Source organism: Trachypithecus francoisi, unplaced genomic scaffold (genome assembly GCF_009764315.1).
Source record: "Trachypithecus francoisi isolate TF-2019V2 unplaced genomic scaffold, Tfra_2.0 Lachesis_group11, whole genome shotgun sequence".
Classification (NCBI taxonomy): domain Eukaryota; kingdom Metazoa; phylum Chordata; class Mammalia; order Primates; family Cercopithecidae; genus Trachypithecus; species Trachypithecus francoisi.
Genome location: NW_022681456.1, coordinates 8,038,011 through 8,063,770, shown reverse-complemented (window position 1 = coordinate 8,063,770; position 25,760 = coordinate 8,038,011). Strand labels below are relative to the sequence as shown.

Sequence of the window (25,760 nt, the reverse complement as noted above, 5' to 3'; positions counted from 1 at the left end):
GTTTGTTTTGTTGCAACATGAAAGCCATCCTCGAGCAGCTCTCCTGGGCCAGGACAGGCTGACAGCTGGTTTTGGATGCTCAAGATCTTGACCCCTGCTGGTCCAGCCAGGAAAACTTCAGCTGTGTCAGAGGACACAGCCTCAGGGAGGCTGTGATTCCTGAGTCATTTCATGGGGCTAGGGGCCAGACCTCTGATTTGGAAACACTTGTCTTTGTAGCCTGATCACTGTCACTGTGCCTGGGGTCCTGTGGCATTTGAGCCCCAGATCACTGGCAGGCTCAGTCCTTTCACCCTGAGATCCTGGTTTCCCTGTACTGGGCTAGTTCTCTGAGATCCCAGCTTCCTTGTGGACATTTTCTGCTGCCCTCCGGGGCTCTCCCAGGCTGGCTCCCTCTGTTTCTTTCCTGGCCTTGGGCTTCCTGGCTGGTCTTCCTCTGGGCCCCACTCCACCTGCTCCTCGGTGTTGATCTCTGTGTCCTCTATTCAGAACAGCCTCTTCTCCCTCCCACCTACCCTGTGGGACCTGATTATTCTTTTTTTTTTTTTTTTGAGATGGAGTCTCGTTCTTTCGCCCAGGCTGGAGTGCAGTGGCGTGATCTCGGCTCACTGTAAGCTCCGCCTCCTGGATCCACGCCATTCTCGTGCCTCAGCTTCCTGAGCAGCTGGGACTACAGGCACCCGCCACCACGCCTGGCTAATTTTTTGTATTTTTTAGTAGAGACGGGGTTTCACCGTGTTAGCCAGGATGGTCTCGATCTCCTGACCTCGTGATCCACCCGTCTCGGCCTCCCAAAGTGCTGGGATTACAGGCTTGAGCCACCGCGCCTGGCCTTATTGCCCCTCTCTTAAGGCTGTGAAGGGCAGTGAGTGCCTCTAACGAGCTCAAACTGGGGCCTGGCACATAGTAAGCATTCAGTAAATGCTCAATATGTTATACTGGCAATCATTTATTCCCCACGAAACCAAGGATTCTCAGTCCATCTTAGAATCCTGGGCACAGAGAGGGCGCCAGTGTAGACATGCCATTCGTGGGTTGTGTGTTCGCTACAGCAAAGGTCTGGACAGGCCCCATACCTGTGGGTGAGGGAGCTTGGGTGTCAGGAGTGTTGGGACTCACTTTGCATAAGGGGTGACTGGGGCTGGAGGGAGCCAGGTGCAGGGATGCCTTGTCCAGGGCCATGTGGCCAGGAAAGGGAGGAGTAAGGACCATGGACTTAGAGTAGGTTGAATGTGTTACCTTGATATTTGCATAGAGCTAGCCTCAGAAGTAAACAGAGGGACACCCAAGTCCCAGCAGGACATGAAAGAGTCTGAGAAATGGCTCTGCATGCACTTAGGTGCATGCACATCTAGCCAGGATGTGGTATCTTTCCAGGAAGAGCAGGCACTTGCTCTCGGGGGATGCATCTGGGTACTGAGAATGGGGAAGAGGGGCTCACCTGGCTGGGGGTGAGCTTCTGTTTGGATGCCTTGTTCCAGTGCCAGTGCCCAGGTGCTGGTCTAGGGGGTGGAGGCTTCTCTCCCAGATGCTTCTGTCCCGGTCTCGTGCCCATCAGAGGTGGCTGGGGAGGAGGAAGGGGTAGCATTCTCAGGAGGGCTTAGTGTCAGGAAGGGCCATTTCTGGACATTATCACTCGCCTTCTGGTGGTTTTGGGCAGGGTGTATGTTAGCATCAGACCCAAGGAGGGCCAGCCCTGTGGCCTGTGGAGTAAATGCTAGTGGGACTGGGGTGCCACCTGCCTGCAGACTCGCCCGGGTGCTGCTGGGCTCCTGGGGGGCACCATTTTGGGGCTTTCTGCAGCCACCTCTGTGTAGCAGTTTAGAGCAGTAGAAGAAGAAGTAGGAAATAGTCTTTGTCCACCAAGAGTGTCACCGAGGATGGGGTACTGGGGGTACCCTTGAAATGGAGGAGGGAGGAGGTGGATGATGACCAAAGGCCTAATGTCGTGAGGCCAGGGGCCAAGTCCCTGTTAATTGCATGTCCCATGCACTTTTTTTAAACTGATGCTGAAGTTGGCCAATGTTTCACTTAAAAACAAAACAAAACAAAACAAAAAAAGGTGCACTGGGGCGGCTCCAAGGGCGTCTCTGTAATAACGTCACATTCATTCCCTTGCTGCCCACCTGCCTGCCTTGAGCTTTGCTGAGGGGCAGAGGAAGTGGCGGGAGTAGAGAGAGAGGCTTGACTTGGTCTGCGCCTCCTCCTGTGCCTTCTGCAGTGGCCAACGTGTTCGGCTGGAGGAAGACTCCTTGTTCTTGTCGTGACTGTGCATCCTGAGAGCACTTGCAGCCTTCCTTCCTCCTGTCCAGTCGGCAATGGTGGGGGCTGCCAGAAGTTCTCAAGACTCAGGGAGCCCCAGATGAGCTCACAAGTCCCCAGGGGGAGCCCCATCTCAGTAATCCCCGCCAAGCCAGGAGCCCGAGCTGTGCCCCACACCCTTTCACTCCCTTCCCTACCGTCGGCTGTTCTTGCCGCCTCTCCACTGTCCTCCTTCATACATTTGATTGAGCGGTTCTCTCCACTGTCCTCCTTCATACATTTGAGCGGTTCCTCAGTTCCTCCGTGACCCCGGCTAGGCACTGCCATCGCTCACGCCTGCCGTCGCAGTAGCTTCAGACCAGTCTCGTTTCTGCTTCTCTCCACTATACACCTTTTTATCTTTTTCTTTTCTTTCTTTTTTAACTTTAATCACCTTTCTACTATCCAGTATACACCCTTCAACAAGTGGCTCCGAACCAGTGTTTGCTTCTGTCTCTCTCCCAGATTAAATATTCTTTTTTTTTTTTTGAGGCCGAGTCTGGCTCTGTCGCCCAGGCTGGAGTGCAGTGGCACAATCTCAGCTCACTGCAAGCTCTGCCTCCTGGGTTCACACCATTCTCCTGCCTCAGCCTCCCGAGTTAGCTGGGACTACAGGCGCCCGCCACCGTGCCCGGCTAATTTTTTTTTGTATTTTTTAGTAGAGACGGGGTTTCACCGTGTTAGCCAGGATGGTCTCGATCTTCTGACCTCGTGATCTGCCCGCCTCGGCCTCCCAAAGTGCTGGGATTATAGGCATGAGCCACTGCGTCCGGCCAGATTAAATATTCTTTAAAGGGCCGGGCCTGGTAGCTCACACCTGTAATCCCAGCACTTTGGGAGGCTGAGCCTGATAGGATCACTTGAGTTCGGGAGTTTGAGACCAGCCTGGGCAACATGGCGAGACTCCATCTCTACAAAAAAGAAATAAATTAGCTGGGTGTGGTGATGCACAGCCTGATCCTGAGCCTGGGAGGTTGAGTCTGAGTGAGCTGTGATCTGTCTACTGTACTCTAGCCAGGGTGACAGTCTCCAAAAAAAAAAAAAAAAAAAAAAAAAAAAAAAAATCCTTCAGTGACTTTCTTATATTCTTTCGTTCTGTTTTTCTCATTACCTTTTTTTTTTTTTCTCCCTGAGACAGTCTCACTCTGTCACCCAGGCTGGAGTGCAGTGGCGTGCTCTCAGCTCACTGCAACCTCTGCCTCCCAGGTTTAAGTCATTCTCCTGCCTCAGCCTTCCAAGTAGCTGAGACTACAGGCGTGCACCACCACACCTGGCCAATTTTTGTATTTTCAGTATAGATGGGGTTTCACTATGTTGGCCAGGCTGGTCTTGAACTCCTGATCCTCAAGTGGATTCACCCACCTTGGCTTTCCACTGCGCCTGACCCTCATTACCTTTTCAAACTGTATTGCTGGGGTTTAACACCACTGTTTATTTTGCTGGATTGAGTTAAATGTGGCCATCTTGCCTAACTTTGATTTGTTCTAGTGATTTTTCTGGAGATTTTCACAGATTTTGTGTGCAACTGTTCCCGTTGTGTGCAGGGGGCAAACTATTTCTAGTTCTCACCCCGGGACGTAGGTGGGGTTGTTTGGCACAGGTACAGGTGGGCTAGGGGTGGGTGTCTTGCATGTTCTTTTCTCACTGGACATCTCATCTTTTACCAAGTGCGATATGTGCCGTCAGGTGTCTGCCAGATCCCTGTTGTCAATGAGGAAGTTTCCTTCAGTTTCCAGCTGATTAAAGCATGGGTGGAAAGCACGTTGCCTTTTATCAGAAGCTTCCAAGATAATCCTGCGATTTCCCCCTCCGTTAGTCTCTTGCTGTAGTTGATACTGTTGGTCTGTAATCTCTCCCTCTTTTGGTTTGTGTGTTTCCTGTCTTTCTCTGCCTTCTGTAATGGCTTACACAGAAGGGATGCTGTAGCTTATGGAGACTTGGTGCTCGCCTGCAGAGCTGCCCACCCTGGAGTCCCTGGAGGAGGCAGATCTTTGTCACTTCAGCTGTCGTGCTGCTTTTTGAATAAATTTTGATAATTTATATTTTCTTGAGAAGTCATCCATTCTATCTGGATTTCAAAATCTATTAAACATTGCTTTCTGGCTCATGAATCTTTTCTGTAGTCAAGTGTGATTTCTAATTTTGAGAGGCCACATGCTTCAGTTTATTCATCTGCAATATGAGGGTGATAAGGGCACCTATGTCCAAGGTTAGTCTGAGCAGTAAATGAGCAAGTATCGGTCCAGCGCTTAGGGCAGCACCTGACACACAGTAAGTGTTCTGCAAGGGGTAACTGGAAATGTTAGATTCTTTTTGTTTGTTTGAGATGGAGTCTTGCTCTGTCACCTAAGCCAGAGTGTAGTTAGTGGTGTGATCTCAGCTCACTGCAACCTCTGCCTCCCAGGCTCAAGCAATTCTCTTGCCTCAGCCTTCTGAGTAGCTGGGATTATAGGCATGGGCCACCATGTCCGGCTAATTTTTATATTTTTAGTAGAGATGGAGTTTCTCAGTTTTGGCTAGGCTGGTCTCAAACTCCTGATCTCAAGTGATCTGCCTGCCTTGGCCTCCCAAAGTGCTGGGATTACAGGCATGAGCCACTGTGCCTGGCCAAAATACTAGGCTTTTTCTTGATCATATGTTTCAAGAAGCTTACTTTTATTTTGTTTTAAGACAGGATCTTTCTCTGTTGCCCAGGCTGGAGTACAGTGGTGTGAACATAGTTCACTGCAGCCTCGAACTCCTGGGCTCAAGCAATCCTCCCACCTCAGCCTCCCACGTAGCTGGGATTACAGGTGCCCTGCTAATTTAATAAAAAAAATTTTTTGTAGCTGTCCAAGCTCGTCTCCCAAAGTGTTGGGATTACAGGCGCGAGCTACCGTGCCTGCTAAGAGGCTTACGTTACTGGTTGTTTTGGAAAAATGATTTTTGATTTTGCTGATCAAGTCCATCATTAGTTTTTCCTATGGCTTTAATTCCTTCTCTCTTTTTCTTTCCCTGGCTACCTAATTTTGAGTGTAGTTTACTGAAAACATTGGAAATGGAAAACAATAACATTTGCAATTGTTTTCCTGTTGTGTTTCTGATAGATCGTATGTTCCGGGGAGTGGGAGCCATGTCTGTCTGGTTCCCTGGCACGGTGCCTGGCACGTAGCACATGGAATAAATAAATACTTTCTACTCCCTACTCTTCTCTGTTAATTTAGCTTCTAGTTTGGGAAACTGGACAGTGTTGAATAAACTTTCAATCCTAGAACTCTTTGCCCAGAGATTCTCAAATCTTATCCCACCTCAGGATCATCTGGACGGCTGGTGAGAAGAGATTGCTGGGCCCCCTGCAGAGTTTCCAGTTCATTAGGTCTGGGGCTCCAGGTGAGGCTGACGCTGGCTGCCCTGGGGACCACACTTTGAGCTGTCCAGCCTCCCTCCCCCAACACCCTGCCCCTTAGACTCCCGCAGAGTCAGCGCTTCTGCTTCCCTGCTTCCCTGCTAAGAGTCATGGGGCAGCTCTGAAAACAAATGCCTGCCGCTCCTGACCCATTAATTAGTTCTCCTAATGAGCATAATTAACTTAATAGTCCCACTGTAGGTGGTGCTACCAGGTGGATAGCCCTGTCCTGTGAAGTCCTTACTCAGAGGTTCTGGGGCCACCGTGTGTGCCCTGGGGGGCAGCCCAGGTGTTGGTCTTGAACTGCTTGTATCAGGCTTATGTGTGAGGGAATAGCAGCCATCTGGGCGATGCCTACCCGTGTTTGTGGATGGCAGTCTCTTAAGACAGTGTAACCTTGAGGATGGCTGGGAGGGAAGTGAATAGAAGCCTTGTCTGAGAGTGCTTTAATCTGTTACTAACTAATCATCTGGACTAACACTCAAGGAGTATCAGTGAATATTATGAGTTCTAGGAACAAGGCCATGCCTGCATGGGAGGAATCCCGTCTTTCAGGAAAGCAGTGCCCTTGGCTGGACTGCAGACTCCACGTGCAGTGCAGACCGGAGACATGGGTGTGGCGATCCTGCCTTTTAAGATGGGGCTCGTTAACTAGCGTGTGCACGCGTAGGCTTATGCCATTGGTTGGCATAAATGCACTGCTTGGAGGATTCGGGTTCCTCTTTAATTGAAGATTCCGAGAACAAAAATATGGGACCACTTTGCTTTGCTGTTGTTGCCTGTTTGGAAGATGAATCTTCTTTTGTATACACTAGAGGAGCTGTGCTAACAGGCTCTTTCTGTGAAGTGGGAATCTTTTTGGTAGCGCAAATACACACTCTATACTCTTCCTATTTCAGTATATGTCTGTAAATACTTCTGGTATTTCTTGATATTGATGCCTTCCTTGGCATGGTGGTTGTTCTCAGATATAAGATGTGCTTTGATCAACTTTTTTTTTGAGATGGAGTCTCGCTTTGTTGCCCAGGGTGGAGTGCAGTGGCACTATCTCGGTTCACTGCAAACTCTGCCTCCCGGGTTCAAGCGATTCTCCTGCCTTAGCCTCCTGAGTAGCTGGGACTATAGGCGTGCACCACCATGCCTGGGTAATTTTGTATTTTTAGTAGAGATGGAGTTTCACCATGTTGGTCAGGCTGGTCTCCAACTCCTGACCTCATGATCCGCCCGCCTTGGCCTCCCAAAGTGCTGGGATTACAGGCGTGAGCCACCGTGCCTGCCTTTTTTTTTTTTTTTTAAACAGAGTCTCGCTCTGTTCCCAGGCTGGAGTGCAATGGCATGATCTCGGCTCACTGCAACCTCCATCTCCTAGGTTCAAGCGATTCTTCTGCCTCAGCCTCACAAGTAGCTGGGGCCACAGGCGTGTGCCACCATGCCTGGCTAAGTTTTGTATTTTTAGTAGAGATGGGGTTTCACCACATTGGCCAGGTTGGTCTTGAACTCCTGACCTCAAGTGATCCACCTGCCTCGGCCTCTCAGAGTGCTTGGATTACAGGTGTGAGCCAGCGCGCCCAGCCTCATCAACTTTCTTTATTGGCTGCGGGTGCTGCGGACACAGGGACCTGGCCATGCAACCTGATGATGTTGCCCTTTCTCGCCTGTGAAATGCAGTGGTCCTATTGGCTACTGAAGGTTTTTGCCATTTTGTTTTTTTAGAGACAGGGTCTCACTCTGTGCCCAGGCTGGAATGCAGTGGTGCAAGCGTAGCTCACTCCAACCTTGAACTCCTGGGCTCAAGCAATCCTCCCACCTCAGCCTCCAGAGTAGCTGGGACTACAGGCACCCACCACCATGCCTGCTGGGTTTTGCCTTTTGAATGATCAATGATGACTTTCTCCTCCTGCTTTCAGGGCGTGCTGGACCGGTTTTCTCAAATTCAGCCGAAGCTCATCTTCTCTGTGGAGGCTGTTGTGTATAATGGCAAAGAGCACAACCACATGGAAAAGCTGCAGCAGGTGGTTAAAGGTATGTGGCCCTTCCAGCTCCCAGCCGGCATGGCCGGGTGTGTGTGCCGGTGCATCAGAATCTGCCAGGAGTCAGCCTGGGTAGTCTCTGCCCCAGATTGTGTTATATTCTCTGCCCCAGATGGTGTTGTATTTTGTGGGGGGGAAAAAAAATCAGCAGCCAAGCATCTTTGTCCTGTAACCTTGTGTTTTCTCCTCCTGCTCCTTCCAGGCCTACCAGACTTGAAGAAAGTGGTAGTGATTCCTTACGTGTCCTCCAGAGAGAAGATAGACCTTTCAAAGATTCCAAACAGGTAATGTACCGTATTCTGACCCACAGGTCTGTGTGGAACCCACTGGAGCTCCCGCGGGGAAGTAGACTCCTGGATCTTCCACTTGGGGTCACTCAGAATTTTAGAAGTGGAGGAAGTTTTAGTTAAAAGCGTCATTTTGTAGATGAGGCACCTGAGGCCCCAGAGGAAATCCCCCAAGGCCACACAGTGAATAAGTGGCGGAAGAGAGAGGTCCCAGGAACCCTCACTCTTCCGATCTGGTGTCCCTCGTATAGGGGGCTCTGATGGGGCCAAGCCCACCTTCCCAGATTGGCCACAGAAATTCTGCACCGGAAATCATGTGTACATGTATGTGTACATGTGGGTGCATGCACTGCACACGCATGCACACGACACAGGCACATGCATATCCACATGTGTACACATGTATGTGCATTTACACATGTACATATGCGCACAGGTGCACAGGGATGTGTACATGTGTATGTATGGCTATGCTTACGTGAACACTGATACAGGTATTTTTCACCTTTTAGGACATGCATGTGTTCCCCATTGCTCATGACATCTTTCTTCCTTGGCTTTTCTGACATTTATAAAAGAATAAACCACATGTTTTGTGTATCAAATAGAATTGTAAGAATCATAATTTTGAATAGAGATTAAGGAAATGGATTATGGTGTAGTCAAAGTTGAATTTGTCCCAAAGTTCTTAGAGTTACCTTCCTTTAATTTTTCTTGAAACAGTTGTGGGGAGAGGGTTCTGAGCTCAGGCATTTACCCCCACGGGGTAAGCTTTCCCTTGAACCTCGGGCCTGGGCCACTGGAGGGCACCTCGTACGTGGCTCCTTGAGGCCTGGTGAGGAGGGGCTGCGTAGACATGGCAGAGTGTCTTCATGCCAGCCACGGGGACCAGAGGTGGCAGAGAGGAGGAGATGGCGGAGGCCTTTTTGTTCCAGCAAGTGGTAGTTGGTGCATGGCTTATTACCATCTGTCAGGGTGTTCCTGGGGGAGGTACAAAGCATGTGTCCTGTCCTCCAGGAGTTGCAGTCTAGTTGGAGAGGCAAGACCCATGTGCAGGAAGGATGAGCTGTGACCACTGGGAGTGTGGGAGGGACAAGATGTGCCCAGGCGTTGACAGCAGGGCCTCGTGGTTTCTCTGGAGGATCTGGGGAGGTGACATCTGGGGGTGGCTTTGAGGTATGAGCAGGGTCTAGGGACAGCTGTGTGTGCAGGGCACATTCTGGAGCCTGAAGGGTGCTGCAGGCAAACAAAGCATTTGCCAATCAGGTGATGAACAGCAAACAAAGGACATGGGCTCAGAAGACTTCAAGGCCATTTCCAAAGCCTCCTTCAGCAGTGTTGGTACACACATGGCTTGTTCATTGTAAGTGATCCTTCTCCGTGGTGGTTATGAAAACAAGACCATGGCTTGGTGAGGGCCATGGTCTTCAGATCCGACTTGTCAGGTTCAGTTCTCAGCTGTGTGACCCTGTGCAAGTAATCTCTCTGAGCCTTGTGTCTCCATCTGTAAAATGGAGATGAGATGGTACCTGTTTTAAGTCGTTCTTGCCTTGCTATAAAGAAATACCTGAGACTGGGTAATTTATAAAAACAGAGGTTTAATTGGCTCACGGTTCTATAGGCTGTGCGAGAGGCATAGTGCCGGCATTTGCTTCTGGGGAGGCCATATGGAGCTTGTGACATGGCGGAAGGGAAGTGGAGCGGGCACTTTACATGGGAAAGCAGGAGTGGAGGGGGCGGTGGGTGGGGTGCCACACACTTTTCAATGACCAGGTCTTGTGTGAACTCAGAGTGAGAACCCACTCATCACCAAGGGGATAGTCCGTGCCATTGACGAGGCATCCACCCTCATGATGCAAACACCTCCCACCAGGCCTCACCTGCAGATTGAGGATTACATTTCAACATGAGATGAGGGTGGGGACTACTAACATCCACACTCTGTCAGCACCATCCTCTCAGGCTGGCTGGGAGGATTAAATCAGCCGCTGCTCTGCAAAGCGTGCACAGTCAGCTCTGAGTGATCCCGCCTGTCATTGTGCAGCTGCAGTGGGCTATGTCCCCTGAAGCACCTGAGTCAGGATGGGCGGATCCTTCACAGGCAGGCCCAGGTGCCTGTCCCTGTGGACTGTGGGACCCTGCCCACCTTAATAAATTACAGTCAGGTGCCAGAGCCCAGCTTTATTTCATGCAACCTCGGATTTAGCGCCCCAGCTGTATGGATGCAGGCCATGACGCATGGAGGCTAGGAGGAAAACCAGACGGGGTTTACCAGCCCCCTGGTTGGCCCGGCTTTTATTTTTTTCTGAATAATATTCATCAGCAGTTGATATAAAATGAAGGCATCCAGCAGAATCGTGTTAGCCACTTCATTTAGTCCGATACAAGGCAGAAGCCCCCTCTTGATACCCCAGGGGCTGGACTCCCACTGCAGTCCATCCTTTGATTGTGGATGCCACAGATAAAGCAGAATAGGGTACGTGTCCATCTGTGGAGAATTGACGGGGGTCGGGGGAGCCACCCTGTGGGCTTTTCATTCTTAGAAGAGCTTTAACAAAGGTAATCATTGTGTACTGTGATTTATGGGCCATTTGAAAGAAAAGGCTTTTCTCCCTGTGAAGTGTCTGATTCGATTGGGCACTTTATAATGGGATTCTTACAGGAGGTAGAGGTGGGATCAAGTTTTCATTGGCCGTAAAGTTCCTCAGTGAATAGTTTTCCTGACACGCTGGAGCAGACGGCTTTGTTTGTTTCTTGCTTAGAGTTGAATTACTTTGGATGCCCTTTTTAAACCCCAGGAGAAACCTTTATCTTTTAAGGATGCACAGCAAAATTCTTCATTTTAGTATGTATGGCATTTGTATTTCAGAGTAACTGTCCCTAGCAAATGGTTGCAGGCTGCGTTTCACTGATTCCCACCTCCTTCCCTGAAAGACAGTTCCATTTGTCATTTGAGTATAGAGCCAGTGTTTTCAGATGGGTGGTGCTGCGCATCTCAAAATAGAAAACCACCTTTTCCCAAGATGGCTTGTGGCTTCTGCAGCTGTTTCTAGTGCAGAAAACCAATCTCCTGTTTGTGTCCCCCTTTGGTGGTTCTTGGCCACCTACAACAATGCTGCATGTCAGCTTTGGGGGTAAGCCCAGGCACACTTCCTGGGTGACAGTCAATAGCTGGGATGAATGTTATTTGTTTTTGGATAGATATTTGTATCTTGCTATTGTAAACCTCAGGATCTAGTAAGTGAGTGATAACACATGGTATTTGCTGAGCGGTTCTCTGTCATTGAGCTGTGGTTTAGGAAATTGGCCCCACATCTGTAGGAAGGGCTCATTAATCTGGCATCTCCTCCTCTCCCTTCTCCCCACGGGGGAAGCATCTTGATTCAGACCCACTTGGTAAGTGCTTCCTTTTGGTCGATCATTGGAAACAAAGCATTTGCCAATCAGGTGATGAACAGCAAACAAAGGACATGGGCTCAGAAGACTTCAAGGCCATTTCCAAAGCCTCCTTCAGCAGTGTTGGTACACACATGGCTTGTTCATTGTAAGTGATCCTTCTCCGTGGTGGTTATGAAAACAAAAGATTCTCTAAAAGACAGCCCTTGGCCCTGTCAGCAGTGCTGATTAAGCACCTTGAAACCTTTACTCGTTCGATGAGTTTTCCTTCAATTAGCTTGAATCTCTGAGATGTGACTTCCTCTGCTGGTCCCAGAAAGTTTCCAAATCAGGCCACCATCCCCCTGGAATCCTGGCTTTTCTGGGGTAGCAACAGAGGGCAGTGCGTGGGTGGAATCAGCGGGTCCGGCCCAGCATCCTGGGACGCTCATGGTGTGTTTCCCTGCATTTCGGCCCACAGCATGTTTCTGGACGACTTTCTTGCCACCGGCACCAGCGAGCAGGCCCCGCAGCTGGAGTTCGAGCAGCTGCCCTTCAGCCACCCACTGTTCATCATGTTTTCATCGGGCACCACGGGCGCACCCAAATGCATGGTGCATTCCGCTGGGGTAGGTCTCTGGGGAAAGCTCTGCAGGGGCCTCCTGTTGTCTGTTTGCTCCAACAGGGTCTCCCAGCTGATGACGGCAGCGTTGGGGTTGTCAGGCTGCACCCCATCCCCGGAGAGTCCAACGTGCAGCTTCTCTCCAAGTGGGGTGCTGCGCGGAGATCCAGCACTGGGCCCAGGGCAGTGGAGAGCTGCCACTTCAGGGACTGGGATGGCACCTACCACCATGGTGACAGGCTTGGAGGTCACTGTACAGTGCGGCGTGCCTTGGGGGCGGGGGGGTGCGCTGGCTGAACCAGCTACATTTCAACCTGCAGGTCCAGACCAGCTGGGGGATTATGAACTCAATAGGTGGGCCCTGCCACCTATTTTAAAAAGAACAAATCAGAATAGACAAGAATAGATAACATTAGCACAGTGCCAGGCGCAGTGGCCCACGCCTATAACCCCAGCACTTTGAGAACCTGAGGCGGGCAGATTGCTTTGAGCCCAGGAGTTTGAGACCATCCTGGCCAATATGGCAAAACCCCATTTCTACTAAAAAATACAAAAATGAGCTGGACATGGTGGCACATGCCTGTAGTCTGAGCTACTCGAGAGGCTGAAGTGGGACAATTGCCTGAACCCAGGAGGCAGAGTTGCAATGAGCTGAGATCGTGCCACTGCACTCCAGCTGGCAACAAAGCCAGACCCTGTCTCAAAAAATAAAAGTAAAATAACGTGTTAGCAGAGAATAGGCTCATAAGAGGTATGGGTGTTGTTTTGTGAAGCTGTCATTATGTGGAGTGGATGTGTGCACGTGCTGGGGGCCTTGTAAAACTTACATCTGACCGTGGGTTGTGGTGAAATATTTGAAAGCCACTGGTTAGGTGATTGGAAGGCTAGGTTACTAGGTTATTATGTGGTTATTAGCGTCTAATTAACTGAGAAAGAGCCTGCCTGTGCTGTGAGTCTGTCGGGGCTGCCGTAACCAAGTGCCACAGGCTGTGTGGCTTCGACACCAAGGTGCCGCAGGGTGTTCTTGTCTGAGGCCTCGCTCCTTGGCTTGTGTCCTCATGTGGTCTTTCACGTGACACCCCTGGCATCCCCTCTATGTGTCCAAGCTTCTTCTCCTGAGGACCCCAGTCAGATCGGATCTGGGCCTGCTCTGACAGCCTCATTTAAATTCCGTCACCTTTTAAAGGCCCATTTAGTCGCATTCTGAGATACGGGGGATTAGAGCTTCAATATATGAATTTTGGGGGTCCATAGTTCAGCCCATGACACATGCTTTTAATATTTCTTATTTCACCAAAAGTCTAACTTTATTAAAGCACCTGAAATAATATGTTAATACTATGCAATAGAATTTATACGTATAGGTTAGTGACTTTTAACCTTTTATTTATTTGTTTATTTACTTTTCTGAGATGGAGTCTTGATCTGTCACCCAGACTGGAGTGCAGTGGTGCGATCTTGGCTCATTGCAACCTCCACCTCCTGGGCTTAAGCAATCCTCCCCACCCAGCCTCCCACGCAGCTGGGACTATAGGCATGTGCCACTGTGCCCTACTTGTTTTTTTTTTTTTTTTTTTTTTTGGTAGATATCGGGTTTTGCCATGTTACCCAGGCTGGTCTCAAACCCCTGGGCTCATGTAATCCACTTGCTTTGGCCTCTGAAAGTGCTGGGATTACAGATGTGAGCCACCAGGCTCAAACAAACCTTTTATTTTTGAAAAAAATAAAATACCTAGAGAACCTATAGAAAAGTTGCAAGAATATGGCCGGGCGCGGTGGCTCAAGCCTGTAATCCCAGCACTTTGGGAGGCCGAGACGGGCGGATCACGAGGTCAGGAGATCGAGACCATCCTGGCTAACACGGTGAAACCCCGTCTCTACTAAAAAATACAAAAAACTAGCCGGGCGACGTGGCGGGCTCCTGTAGTCCCAGCTACTCGGGAGGCTGAGGCAGGAGAATGGCGTAAACACAGGAGGCGGGGCTTGCAGTGAGCTGAGATCCGGCCATTGCACTCCAGCCTGGGCGACAGAGCGAGACTCCGTCTCAAAAAAAAAAAAAGAAAAAGAAAAGTTGCAAGAATAGTAAGCTCCATGGTACCCTTCAGCTGGATTCTTCCATTGTTAACATTCTGTTTTTAACATTTTCAATGTCATTTTTTTTTTTTTTTTTTGAGACAGTTTCTCACTTTGTTGCCCAGACTGGAGTGCAGTGGTGTGATCATGGCTCACTGCAGCCTCTACCTCCTGGGCCCAAGCAATCTCCCACCTCAGTCTTCCAAGTACATAGGACTACAGGCACATGCTACTTTTTTATTTTTGTGGAAATGGGGTCTTGCTATGTTCTCCAGGCTGGTCATGAACTCTTGGGCTCAAGCGATCCTCTCGCCTTGGCCTCTTGAGTGCTGGAATTATAGGCATGAGCCACTGTGCCTGATGTCAACATCAATTTTTAACATGTCCTGACAGCTTCTTTTGCCTTCTTTCTCTCTCTCAGCATATATACACACGTTGTTAGTTTGCTTTTTGCTGAACCAGTTGGAGTACGTTGGAGCCATAATGATCTTTCACTCTGTAATATTTCAGCACGTATCTCCCAAGAACAAGAACGTTCTCTTACAGAAGGGTAGCATGCTCATCAAATTCAGGAAGGTTGACGTTGGTGCAGTGCCGTCCCCTAATCTGTGGTCCACACTCAGGTCGCCAGTTTCCCAGTGGTGTGCTAGCAGCTCAGGTGGTGGCACGTCAGTCGTCAGGTCTCCTGCATGTCCTTGGGTCTGAAGCAGTTCCTCGGCCTTCTTCGTCTTTCGTGACACTGACATTTTCGAAGAGCCCAGGCTCCTGGTTTGGCAGAATGGCTCTCTTTGGGTCTGACTGGTGTGTCCTCGTGGTTAGGTCCAGGTTGTGCAGCTTTGGTGGGAACACCCTGGAGATGGGTGTTGTTTTCTTCTCCGTGCATCTATCGGGGGGTGGGGGGACACAACGTCAGTGTATTTCATGTTTGTGATTTCACTAGGCCAGTCTTCAGAAATGACATGCCTGGGTCAATGTGGTGCTTTGCTTTTTTTTTTTTTTTTTGAGATGGAGTCCCAGCATTGTCACCTGGGCTGGAGTGAAGTGGCACAATCTTGGCTCACTGCACCCTCTGCCCCCGGGTTCAAGTGATTCTCCTACCTGAGTGTCCTGAGTAGCTAGGATGACAGGTGCCCACCACCATGGCTGGCTAAGTTTTTTTTTTGTATTTTTAGTAGAGACAGGGTTTCACTATGTTGGCCAGGCTGGTCTCCAACTCCTGACCTTGTGATCCGCCCTCCTCGGCCTCCCAAAGTGCCGGATTTACAGGTGTGAGCCACTGTGCCCAGCTGAATGTAGTTCTTTTCTAATAACTGCTATCACGTCTTTCTTTCTCTGATCCTCCTCTGCCCCTGGGCTTGATAAGAGAGCTTCTTGTTGAATCCTTACCTTGCACTCAGACTTCTCCTGGGGCGGTCTGTGAGAGTCAGGATGCTTGCTCCATGCTGTGGCTGTCACCCTCACGCTGTTCTAGCTCTCCTCTGGGCCAGCTCTTCAGCTCTCCCCGTAGCTCATTTCCCCATTTCCCTCTCAATTGGCTCAGTCCACAGGGAGGAGAAAAATCTACCATATCTTGGTCAAACCTTCTGATCACCACTTTTCCCCGCAAACTCAGAAGAAGAGAATTCTCCAAGTGGAGAAACCTTTGCTTGATTAGACAGTGGCGTTTGAAAAGGAAATATACAAGTTCCTTTATTCTAGCTCATTTAGCTTTTACAGATGTTCCCTCTACCTAGAAGCAGTTCGAATCCCTTCTGTAAAAAGGAAACATTTACACTGGAATCATTTGAAAGCCCTATTAGGCTTTTTACAGAGTCTTTTCATCAGAATGTGGAAAGGAGTCAATGTGGCTTCATCATCACCTAGATCTGGATTCACTGAAGGTCTTGTTGCAGGCTGTGAAATAGATCCGAAGGTCCAAGAGCCTGTCCACACAGGTTAATTCTCAAGAAACCCGGGAGTGGGAGCAAGGGTCTGATGTTAGTGGTGGGGGCAAAGGCCTTATTTCTGGCAGTTACACTGGCTCAACCAAGTTGCCTCTTTGTAGGCCAAGAGCTGTCCTGTCACTCAAATAATCTGATTTTATGAAAGCCAGCTGGGGTGTGTTCACAGTCTAAGGTGTAGCTGGAATCGCATTTTCCCTGTGAAAGGGCAGCCCTCGTGCACCTGGGTGCAGGTCTGTTAATAAGCCACCGAGATGAGCATTTTTAGAAATCTTGCAGACAAGGGCGGGGACGGGTGTATGTGGCCAAACAAGACATTTTAGGATAAATGGAAATGTGTAACTGTACTTTTATTTTTAGTGCTCTTTGCATAGTGTGTGTCATTTTTTTTAAGAGGGGCATAAAATGTATTAGATATAATATAGCTTGCTCATAAAATGATCATGCCTGATATATTTAGTGTGTGGAAAAATCAGGAAAAATTATATGTACTCCATCTTCACTGGGCTCTTGCATCTCTGGAGAAGTGACTAAGCATGTTGCTCGTTTTCTAGAGTTATCTTGACCACAAACTTGAAAACAGTGAGGCAACATAGGCCAGAGTCCTAGGGGCTCATAATCTTCGTGATTTAATGGGGTGGGGGTTATGTTACTGGTTTGTTGGTTTGTGTTTCCTAAGTCCATGAAGGGTGTCAGAACGCGGTTCCCCATTCTCTTCCTTCACATGAAATTACTCTCTGGCGCTGAGACTCAGGAAACCATGCCGTTTATGCTGCCTTACCCTCAGGGAAAGCATTCAGACTTGACCATAAATATTTAAGAATTAAGGGAAAAACGATGGATGTAACTTGTTAAGATTCACACAGAGAAATTATTGGGAGAGGATTAGGGCCCATTGTTCGTTTTGTGCCATCTGAGAGAATGAGGCTAATGAACCACTGAACGAATGCAGGCTTGTAGCTCCGCTGTACTCTCAGCAGACCACGTGGGTGAAGCTGCAGAGTTAAATGCTGATTTCAAGTGAAAAAGAAAATGGGAGAGGGATTTGCCATAGGCTCTTAGAATCAGAGTTCCCTGTCCTTTAAGTGGATTTGTGGAAAGATTTAGTTCATGGAGACAGTTCCTGAAAAGTTTGTCATCCCCAAATTATTGCCTACCCACTGTCCATGAGAACAGAGTGCCATGGAACTTTCTAAGAAGCTTTTGAGTGCCTGGGGAAGGGAAGAGGAGGCTGTCTCTTGACCCTCACTGGGGATTCTTGTTAAACTCCACCCTGCGGCTCAGCTTCCAGAGCCTAGAGGCAGTCTCGGGGGACTGCAGAAAAGGGCAGTGTGTTAGTCTGTTTTCATGCTGCTGATGAAGACATACTGAGGGCTGGGCATGGTGGCTCACGCTTATAATCCCAGCACTTTGGGAGGCCAAGGTGGGCAGATCACGAGGTCAAGAGATCAAGACCAGCCTGGCCAACATGGTGAAACCCCGTCTCTACTGGAAATAAAAAATTAGCTGGGCCTGGTGGTGTGCGTCTGTAGTCCCAGCTACTCGGGAGGCTGAGGCTGGAGAATCACTTGAACCTGGGAGGTGGAGGTTGCAGTGAGCTGAGATTGCACTGCCGCACGCCAGCGTGGTGACAGAGCAAGACTCTGTCTAAAAAAAAAGACATACTGCGACTGGGCAATTTACAAAAGAAAGGTTTAATAGACTTAACAGTTCCACGTGGCTGGGGAGCCCTCACAATCATGGCAGAAGGCGAGGAGGAGCAAGTCACATCTTACATGGATGACAGCAGGCAAAGAGAGAGAATGAGAACCAAATGAAATGGGTTTCCCCTTATCAGACCATCAGATCTCATGAGACTGATTCACTACTGAGAATAGTATGGGAGAAACTGCCCCCATGATTCAATTATCTCCCACCTTGTCCCTCCCACAACATGTGGGAATTATGGGAATACAATTCAAGTTGAGATTTGGATGGGGACATGGAGCCAAACCATATCAGACAGCATCTACCCGTCTGCCTGGCAGTCTCTGGAGGCTTCAGTTGCAGCTGTTTGTGGGCCAGGTGGCGGTTGCCTGTTTGGGATGGACTCTGGAATAGGAATTTTGGCTCCTGAATGGGAGCCTGTGTTGGATAGGATTGTTCCTGTTGAGCTCTTAAAGGGATCGTCTCCTGCAACTGGCTTTTGGAAGCTTTTCCCTTGGGTATGATGAGGGCCTTCATGACTGGGTTTTAATACACAAGTCCTTGCTTCAGCCTTCTAGGCCCTTCACAACCAGAAGCACCTTTGTCGTGAGCCAGAGGCTCACATCTGTGGACCAGACTGAAGGGCAGTGGTCACTGAAGGGGCAGCATCCCGTCTGTCCTCAGGATCTTGTACAAGATCCACTGGAAAGATAGGCAAACCGAGGCTGGGAGTGTGGAGTGACGGGTGCAGGGGCTGCTGGCTCTGTCTGCTGTCTTTGTTGTGTCTGGCGATGGGAGGCTTCCTCTCCTCCCTGCCCCTGCTGGACACACAGAGTTGCTTGGAACAAGTGTGTTCTGGGCAGTGGAAGATCATATAGTTGTAAACAGACATGAGGGAGCTCCTGGCATGCCAAGGAAGATGTCCCAGGTATGCTGTTGGGTGGAAAAGGCAAAGTGTGGGACACTGGGTCACAATGAACAAAATGGCCTTAATAAATATGTACTGGCATCAGCAAGAAAGACATTCACAGGAAACTGCTAGGACTGGCTGCCTCTGGGGAGAACTGGGTATAGGACAGGGAGAGAGGACAGCTTTTCATAGTATCTGCCTCAGAGTTCTGGACCGTGCAAATATATTGCCTATTAAGCACCAAAATTGAAGGTAATAGTGTATAGTGGGTGGGAGGGAGCGAGTCTGCTTGGGTGTTTTAGCCAGAAGCAGGGTCTTGTGCTGTCCGCTCAGCTGAGGCATTCCTGAACCCCGATCTTCAATGTGAGTCCCAGCTACAGTCTTGCTCTGTTGCCGGCGCACCACCCCCACCACATCCCCCTCACCCCATGTTCCCTGTTCCCCATGAGGCTGGGCTAGCACCTGTCCTGCAAGGGTTAGGCCCTGGTCTTTTGCTCGTTGACTCTTTTCTCAGTAAGGGTCACTTCTGTTCTGCCTGAAACGGGTGGGCCTCCGTGGTACCCTTGATGTCTTGGGCACTGAGAGCTTGAGGGCAGACAGGATTGTCAGGGTTTTCCTCTCCAGACTACCAGCCACGCTCAGCTCTCGGGGCAGAGGGATATGGGGGCGTGGCTCATCACAGGGGAGAGCGGGGAGCCTCCAAAGTCTGCTTCTCCCAGGAAGGAAAATGGGAATCTGCTGGGGCTTCTTCCTGGCAGCATCTGAGCGGCGCGTGGGCCAGGTACCAGGTTCCTGGTACTGTACGCCTAACAGAGAGCACCCACTCCTCGTGTCTCCCCTGCAGGGCACCCTCATCCAGCATCTGAAAGAGCATCTGCTGCACGGCAACATGACCAGCAGTGACATCCTCCTGTGCTACACCACGGTAAGGGCTTCCCCGAGGTGCTGGCCTGTGCTGGACCACAGTAGGGGCTTCCCCGGACACCAGCCCATGACACATGGTAAAGGCTTCCCTGGGCGCCGGCCTGTGCTGGACCGTGGTGAGGGTTTCCCCAGCACACGGTGTCGAGTTGGGCCTGCTCTTCCACCCACCCTGCCTCCGCAGCTTGGAATCCATGCCATGAAACCAGAACTCAACTCAAGGTGTTGGAGGGCTTCCTGCCCTTGCTGAGCACTGAAAAACAAAAGGTTAGGACAAGTTAAAGCAAGTGTATTTTACCCCAGAGGAGAACTGAACACATCAAGAGCTTCCAGAATGATCTAGCTACAGGTCCTGAGTGGTGCTTCTGTGCCGAGTTTGTTTGTTTGTTTGTTTTTGAGACGAAGTCTAGCTTTATTGCCCAGGCTGGAGTGCAGTGGCTCGATCTCAGCTCACTGAAATCTCCGCCTCCCGGGTTCAAGCGATTCTTCTGTCTCAGCCTTGAGTAGCTGGGACTACAGGCGTGCGCCACCATGCCCAGCTAGTTTTTTGTAGTTTTAGTAGAGATGGGGTTTCACCGTGTTAGCCAGGATGGTCTCGATTTCCTGACCTCACGATCTGCCCACCTCGGCCTCCCAAAGTGCTGGGTTTACAGGCGTGAGCCACCGCGCCCGGCCTCCCCACCACGCCCGGCCTCCCCACCACGCCCGGCTTCCCCACCTGGGTTCTAACAGCAGCCTCGGTGGCAGTTGTTTCATGTCCTGCAGCCCTGGGCCCAGCCTGTACGGTGACCCACCCTCCCTTCCTCCCTTCCTTCCCCTCCCTTCCTTCCCCTTCCTTCCCTTTCTTTCCCCTCCCTTCCCCTCCCTACCCCTCCCTTCCCCTCCCTTCCTTTCCCATTTTCCCTTTGCCTTTCTTTTTTTATTTCGACAGAGTCTCAGTCTGTTGCTCAGGCTAGTGTGCAGTGGTGATCATGGCTCACTGCAGCCTCAAACTCCTGGGCTCAAGTAATCCTCCCACCTCAGCCTCCAAGTAGCTGAGACCACAGGTGCACTCCACCATGCCTGGCTAATTAAAAAAAATTTTTTTTTCTAGAGGCCAGGCACGGTGGCTCATGCCTGTAATCCCAACACTTTGGGAGGATGAGGTAGGTAGATCACTTGAGGTCAGGAGTTCAGGACCAGCCTGGCCAACATGGTAAAACCCTGTCTCTACTAAAAATACAAAAAAGTTAGCTAGGTGTAGTGGTGGACACCTGTAATCCCAGCTACTTGGGAGGCTGGGGTGGGAGGATCGCTTGAACCCAGGAGGCAGAGATTGCAGTGAGCTGAGATTGTGCCACTGCACTCCAGCCTAGGTGACAGAGTGAGACTCCATCTCAAAAAAAAAAAAAAAAAATTGTTTTTCCATAGAGACCAGGTCTCACTGAGTTACCCAGGCTGGTCTCAACCTCCTGAGCTCAAGTGATCTTCCCACCTTGCCCTGCAAAATGCTGGGATTACAAGGCCAACAGGCCTTGACTCAACTCTTAGCAGCTTTGTTGGACAATGAGGTGGCCAGGAATGCTTGGGGCTTCCAGGCACTGGTTTCCTCTTTGGGGAACAGTTCCTTAATAAAAGAAACTGAACAAGTACATTAAGACCTATTCAGAAAGCAGCTCAATGGCCAGGCGCAGTGGCTCATGCCTGTAATCCCGGCACTTTGTGAGGCTGAGGCAGGAGGATCCCTTGAGGCCAGGAGTTCAAGACTAGCCTGGACAACAAAGTGAGACCTCATCTACAAAAAATAAAAAAATTAGCTGGGTGTGGTGGCTCACATCTGTGGTCCCAGCTACATGGGAGGCTGAGGCAGGAGGATCACCTGAGGTTAGGAGGTCGAGGCTGTAGTGAGCTCTGATTGTGCCACTGCACTCCAGCCTAGGTGACAGAGTGAGACTTTGTCTCGGGGCAAAAAAAAAAAAGGAAGAAAGCAACTCAACTAAATGGAGACCTTTGGCTGTGTCCTTGTGCCGTCTGCCTTTGTGCATGGGAAGTCGGTGTGGGGGGGCCTTCTGGGGGACATTGGTTTTGGGTCACTATAGCCCACATGATTGGGGACAGCACTAGGCTGTGGCAGGCAGGAGGCAGGTTCCTGGCACCATTCATCATGGATGAACAGTGTCTTGGGGATGGTTCCGGGTCAGTCTGGACCTCATTCTGTTTCATGGCTGCGCAATGGCTGCCGTCATACTGCTGGGGGCAGGTGCTGTTCAGAACGTCTCATGTGGCTTCGGTGACTGTGTAGGAGTGTCAGTAGCAAGTGTGCACCTCCTGTGACCTTTCTTGTGTTGATAACACCTACATTGCTTTGTCTCTGTCACCAGTAAGGGTGCAGCAGACATTCTGTGACGTGTCTTCATGCACATGTGTGAATATGTCTGTGCGATCCATTCTTAGACGTGGAGTTGCTGGGCCAGAATGTCCTGCGTTTGAAATGGGCAGTTAGCGCCAACCTGTGGCTCCATCTTAGGTGGTTTCCCAGGGACATAGGAAGCTGAGCGGGCAGCGCTGGGGGAGCAGCCTAGCGCCCACTGAAGCCGCACCCCTCCTGTCTTTGCAGGCCGGCTGGATGATGTGGAACTGGATGGTGTCCATTCTGGCCACAGGAGCGGCCATGGTCTTGTATGATGGCTCCCCGCTGGTGCCCACGCCCAACGTGCTCTGGGACCTGGTGGACAGGATAGGGTAGGTACCAAGATGCCGTGCTCAAAGCAACGGACAGGCAGCACCAGGAAGGCTCCTTGGGATCAGATGCAGAGTCGTGCCTGCCTTCGGGGCAGTCTCCAGAATGCTCTGCCTTTGTGGACGCCCCCTCTCCAAGAGGAGGGTGTGGGAGGTGCCAGAAGCAGAAGGTGAAACTGTTAAGAAGGGAGGGATGCCAAGGGCCAGGGCTCTTCCCTTCAGAGTGAGGGCTGAGAAGAATCCTATGGGCAGCATGCGATCTCATTTCTTTTAAGAATCTATTTTTATTTTTAAGATTACTTTTTAGTAAAAATTGTATGTATCGTAAGGCACGCAGCATGGTATTTTGCTGTGTATACACGTAGTGAAATGAGTACTGCAGTCAGGCAAATTCGCATTTGCATCTCCTCACACAGTTACCTTTTTGTTTTTAGCAAGGAGAGCACCTGAAATGGACTTTCTTATCAAAGTTCTAGCACTTACACAGTATGGTGTTGTCAGCTGCAGTCATCGGGCTGTGCATTGATCTTATTTCTCTAGTTGTGGCATTTCCCAGCAAAAGGAGGAAAACTGAGGGTCGCTTAGAGTCCTTTTTCACACAGGTTCTGCAGACTCAGGAGTGAGATTGTATTCATCCATTTTCGTACTACTATGAAGAAATACCCGACAGTGGGTGATTTATAAAGAAAAAGAGGTTGAATGGACCCAGAGTTTCATGTGGCTGGGGAGGCCTCACAATCGTGATGGAAAGTGAATGAGGAGCAAAGGCATGTCTTACATGGCAACAGGCAACAGAGCGTGTGCAGGAGAACTGTCCTTTATAAAACCATCAGATCTCGTGAGACTTATTCACTATCAAGAGAGCAGCTCGGGAAAAACCTGCCCCCATGATTCAGTTACCTCCCACTAGGTCCCTCCTACCACACGCAGGGATTATAGGAGCTACAGTTCAAGATGAGATTTGGGTGGGGACAGCTAAAACATAGCAGAGATGAAGTGAGGTGAAGGCTGAATGCACAGGGGAGGTGTGTGGATAAGTTTGTGAGGGGTGGGTGCAGAACCTGTGCCTGGGGGGCTGCGTGGTGTTTGGATTTCCTGCCGCCTTTCTCCTGAACCCACTGGCAGAAGGAGAGCTCTGCCATCCCTTGGGGCTGGCAGCCACCTGTCTTCTAGGGTCGCCTTGTCATAACTGCACTGAGTGCTTCCTGGGGCCCCTGGAGGTGATCACTTCTTTCCTGTGGCCCTGGCTGGACAGTAGACAGGAATCCCATGAGCAGTGGCAGGAGCCAGTTAGGAGAGACACACTGGGTACCCTCCTGGTGCCTGAGAATTATGCAAATGGGGATAGGTGCAGTGGTCCCTGCTGCCGCCCCCCGCCCCCATCATCATCATGATTAGAAGGCATCAGGAGATCCAGTCTCTTCAGCGCTTCGCTGATGAATTAATCACAACTGGCTAGCGTGTTCTGGCCACAGTGGTCTTGGTCACCCTTGGCCTAATGACAGTTTCTAGAGATAAGAATATAGAAGTCGCCAGAGCTCCAGGGGCCCAGAAACAACCATGCTCTGAAGTGTCCTAATTACTCTGTGTCTGAATCTGTTCATGGGGCGAACAGGAGCCACTCATGTTTTTAGAATCCTTGGCCATTAACATTTTAATTATAACTTGGTCTGGGTAATATTTAAATCCTGACATTTGGCTTACAATCTTAGTGAGGAAGGCTATTTCCTAATGAGATTGTTTCTAGCAAAAGGTTAATCAAATCCCTGGGAACTTCAGATGGCTTTAGAATCTTTACCCTTTTACCCTTAAGCCGGGCTCCAGGTGGAGAAACTTTTATTGGTGTGTTGGGGAGGCATGCACTGGGTCGGGGGTTACTGGAGGAGGGGTGGAGAGAGAAATGTACATCATTGGGGCCCGGTGCTAATGAGATCCAGGGATGAAGCGTCCCAGGGAGACCCTGCTCTGTGTGTGCATGAGTGTGAGTCTGCGTGTGTGCAGAAGTGTATGTGAAAGTGTGTGTGCGTGTGCATGTAGCATGATCATGTGAAAGGGAGTGTGGGAGTGCATATGTGCATGAGTGTGTACACATACATGTGAGAGTGCGAGTGAGTGCATGGATGTGTGTGCATGTATAGGTGGGTGTGTGTATGCACGCAGCTGTGAATGTTTGCTGTATGTGTGGATGCATGTGTGCCTTGTGTATGTGTGCATGTGCCTGTGCGCACGTGTACATGTGTGAGTGTTCACAGCATGGTGGCTGGTTCCGTGCCATAATCACGGGCCCTAGGTTGGCCAGAGCACTGAGGCTGACTGAGGTGTGGTCATGCTGTCACAGGGCTCCCTCTGGAAGTGGCCTTTGCCTTGCCTGAGAGAGCTTCCTGTGCAGTTTGGCGAGGCAGGTGTGACTCGGCACCTGGGCAGGGGCTGCGGGTGAGGGGCTCTCAGAAGGATGCGGGCCTTAAACCACTGCACTGGTCGCCACCAGCAGTGAGAGGGAGCTGGTGCTGGGAGGGAAGGACACTTCAGCTCGGTTCTGTCCACCTCCTGGAAACTGAATGCTGTGCAGCAGATGAAAGCAGTCATGGCAAACCCTGTTTTGTGGCAAGAGGTGCGCAGGGCAGGCACAGTCCTCGTGGTGCTGTCTCAGTGCCTCTGCTTAAAACCCACGTCTGTTAGTAAATGTGGGTTGAGATCTCTATTGATTACTGGCATGTCAGCTCCCAGACTTATTGACACCTTTGATCAAAGAGCATTTATTTTGTAGGCACAGACAAGATAATTTTAAAAGATGAATTTTCTTCTTCACAGGGATGTGTTTCTGGGTTCTAGTGAGGGGGCTATTCTGGATAGAATTAGGTCCAGGACCCTGGGGACTTTGTCCAGTTTGCTAGTTGCGGGGCAGGCGTGCACGTTGTCTGGGTTGCCCAGTTTTGCCTGTCTCTGAATGGGGCCATTGTCTAAGGTGGTTCTAGAGGGCGGGGCCTTGTGGGTGAGCAGGCTTGTCCTTCTAAGGAAGTGCATGGGTTGGACAGCACTTTGCCAGGATCTGCACCCAGTGTGTGCTGGACTGCGTGCTGTGAACCAAGCTCCCTGCTGGGTCCTGGGGGCTACACAGCAGCGACCAGGGGCCAGCACGCTCTGTCCTCATGGGGCTGGTACTGGGAGGGGGAAGGTAAAAAGAGGCCAACCTCGGGCTCTGAGGAGTGCTGTCAGAGACCTGGGGTCAGGGAGTCCTCAAGAGGTCTTGACATTTGGGCTGAGGCTGGAACGTTCAGGAACTACTTTTGCAGAACTGGGGACGTGTGCTTCAGGCAGAGGGAACCACCAGGAGGTGGGCCTAAGATCCACGTGTTGTGGAAGCTGGAAGGGGCCTCCTGTGGCCTGAGTGTGAAGGGTTGATGCGGGGCTGGGGGCAGGAGCGGGGGTCGGAGGGGCGGGGACTTTTGGGGCTGCTTGAAGGGTGAGTTTTTCCCCGAGTGGAATGGAACAGCAGTGGACACTGAATCATG

At 50.4% G+C, this 25,760-nt stretch overlaps 1 protein-coding gene across 1 annotated transcript in view; it reads left to right on the top strand.

Annotated features, from left to right (window-relative positions):
- AACS (acetoacetyl-CoA synthetase) overlaps window positions 1–25,760 on the top strand; it is a 77,167-nt gene that overhangs the window by 30,269 nt on the left and 21,138 nt on the right. Inside the window, exons 6-10 of the mRNA XM_033220125.1 lie at window positions 7,594–7,708; window positions 7,919–8,000; window positions 11,860–12,007; window positions 19,454–19,534; window positions 22,127–22,251. Of these exons, the coding sequence (XP_033076016.1) occupies window positions 7,594–7,708; window positions 7,919–8,000; window positions 11,860–12,007; window positions 19,454–19,534; window positions 22,127–22,251 (551 nt within the window). The remainder of the gene's footprint in view (window positions 1–7,593; window positions 7,709–7,918; window positions 8,001–11,859; window positions 12,008–19,453; window positions 19,535–22,126; window positions 22,252–25,760) is intronic.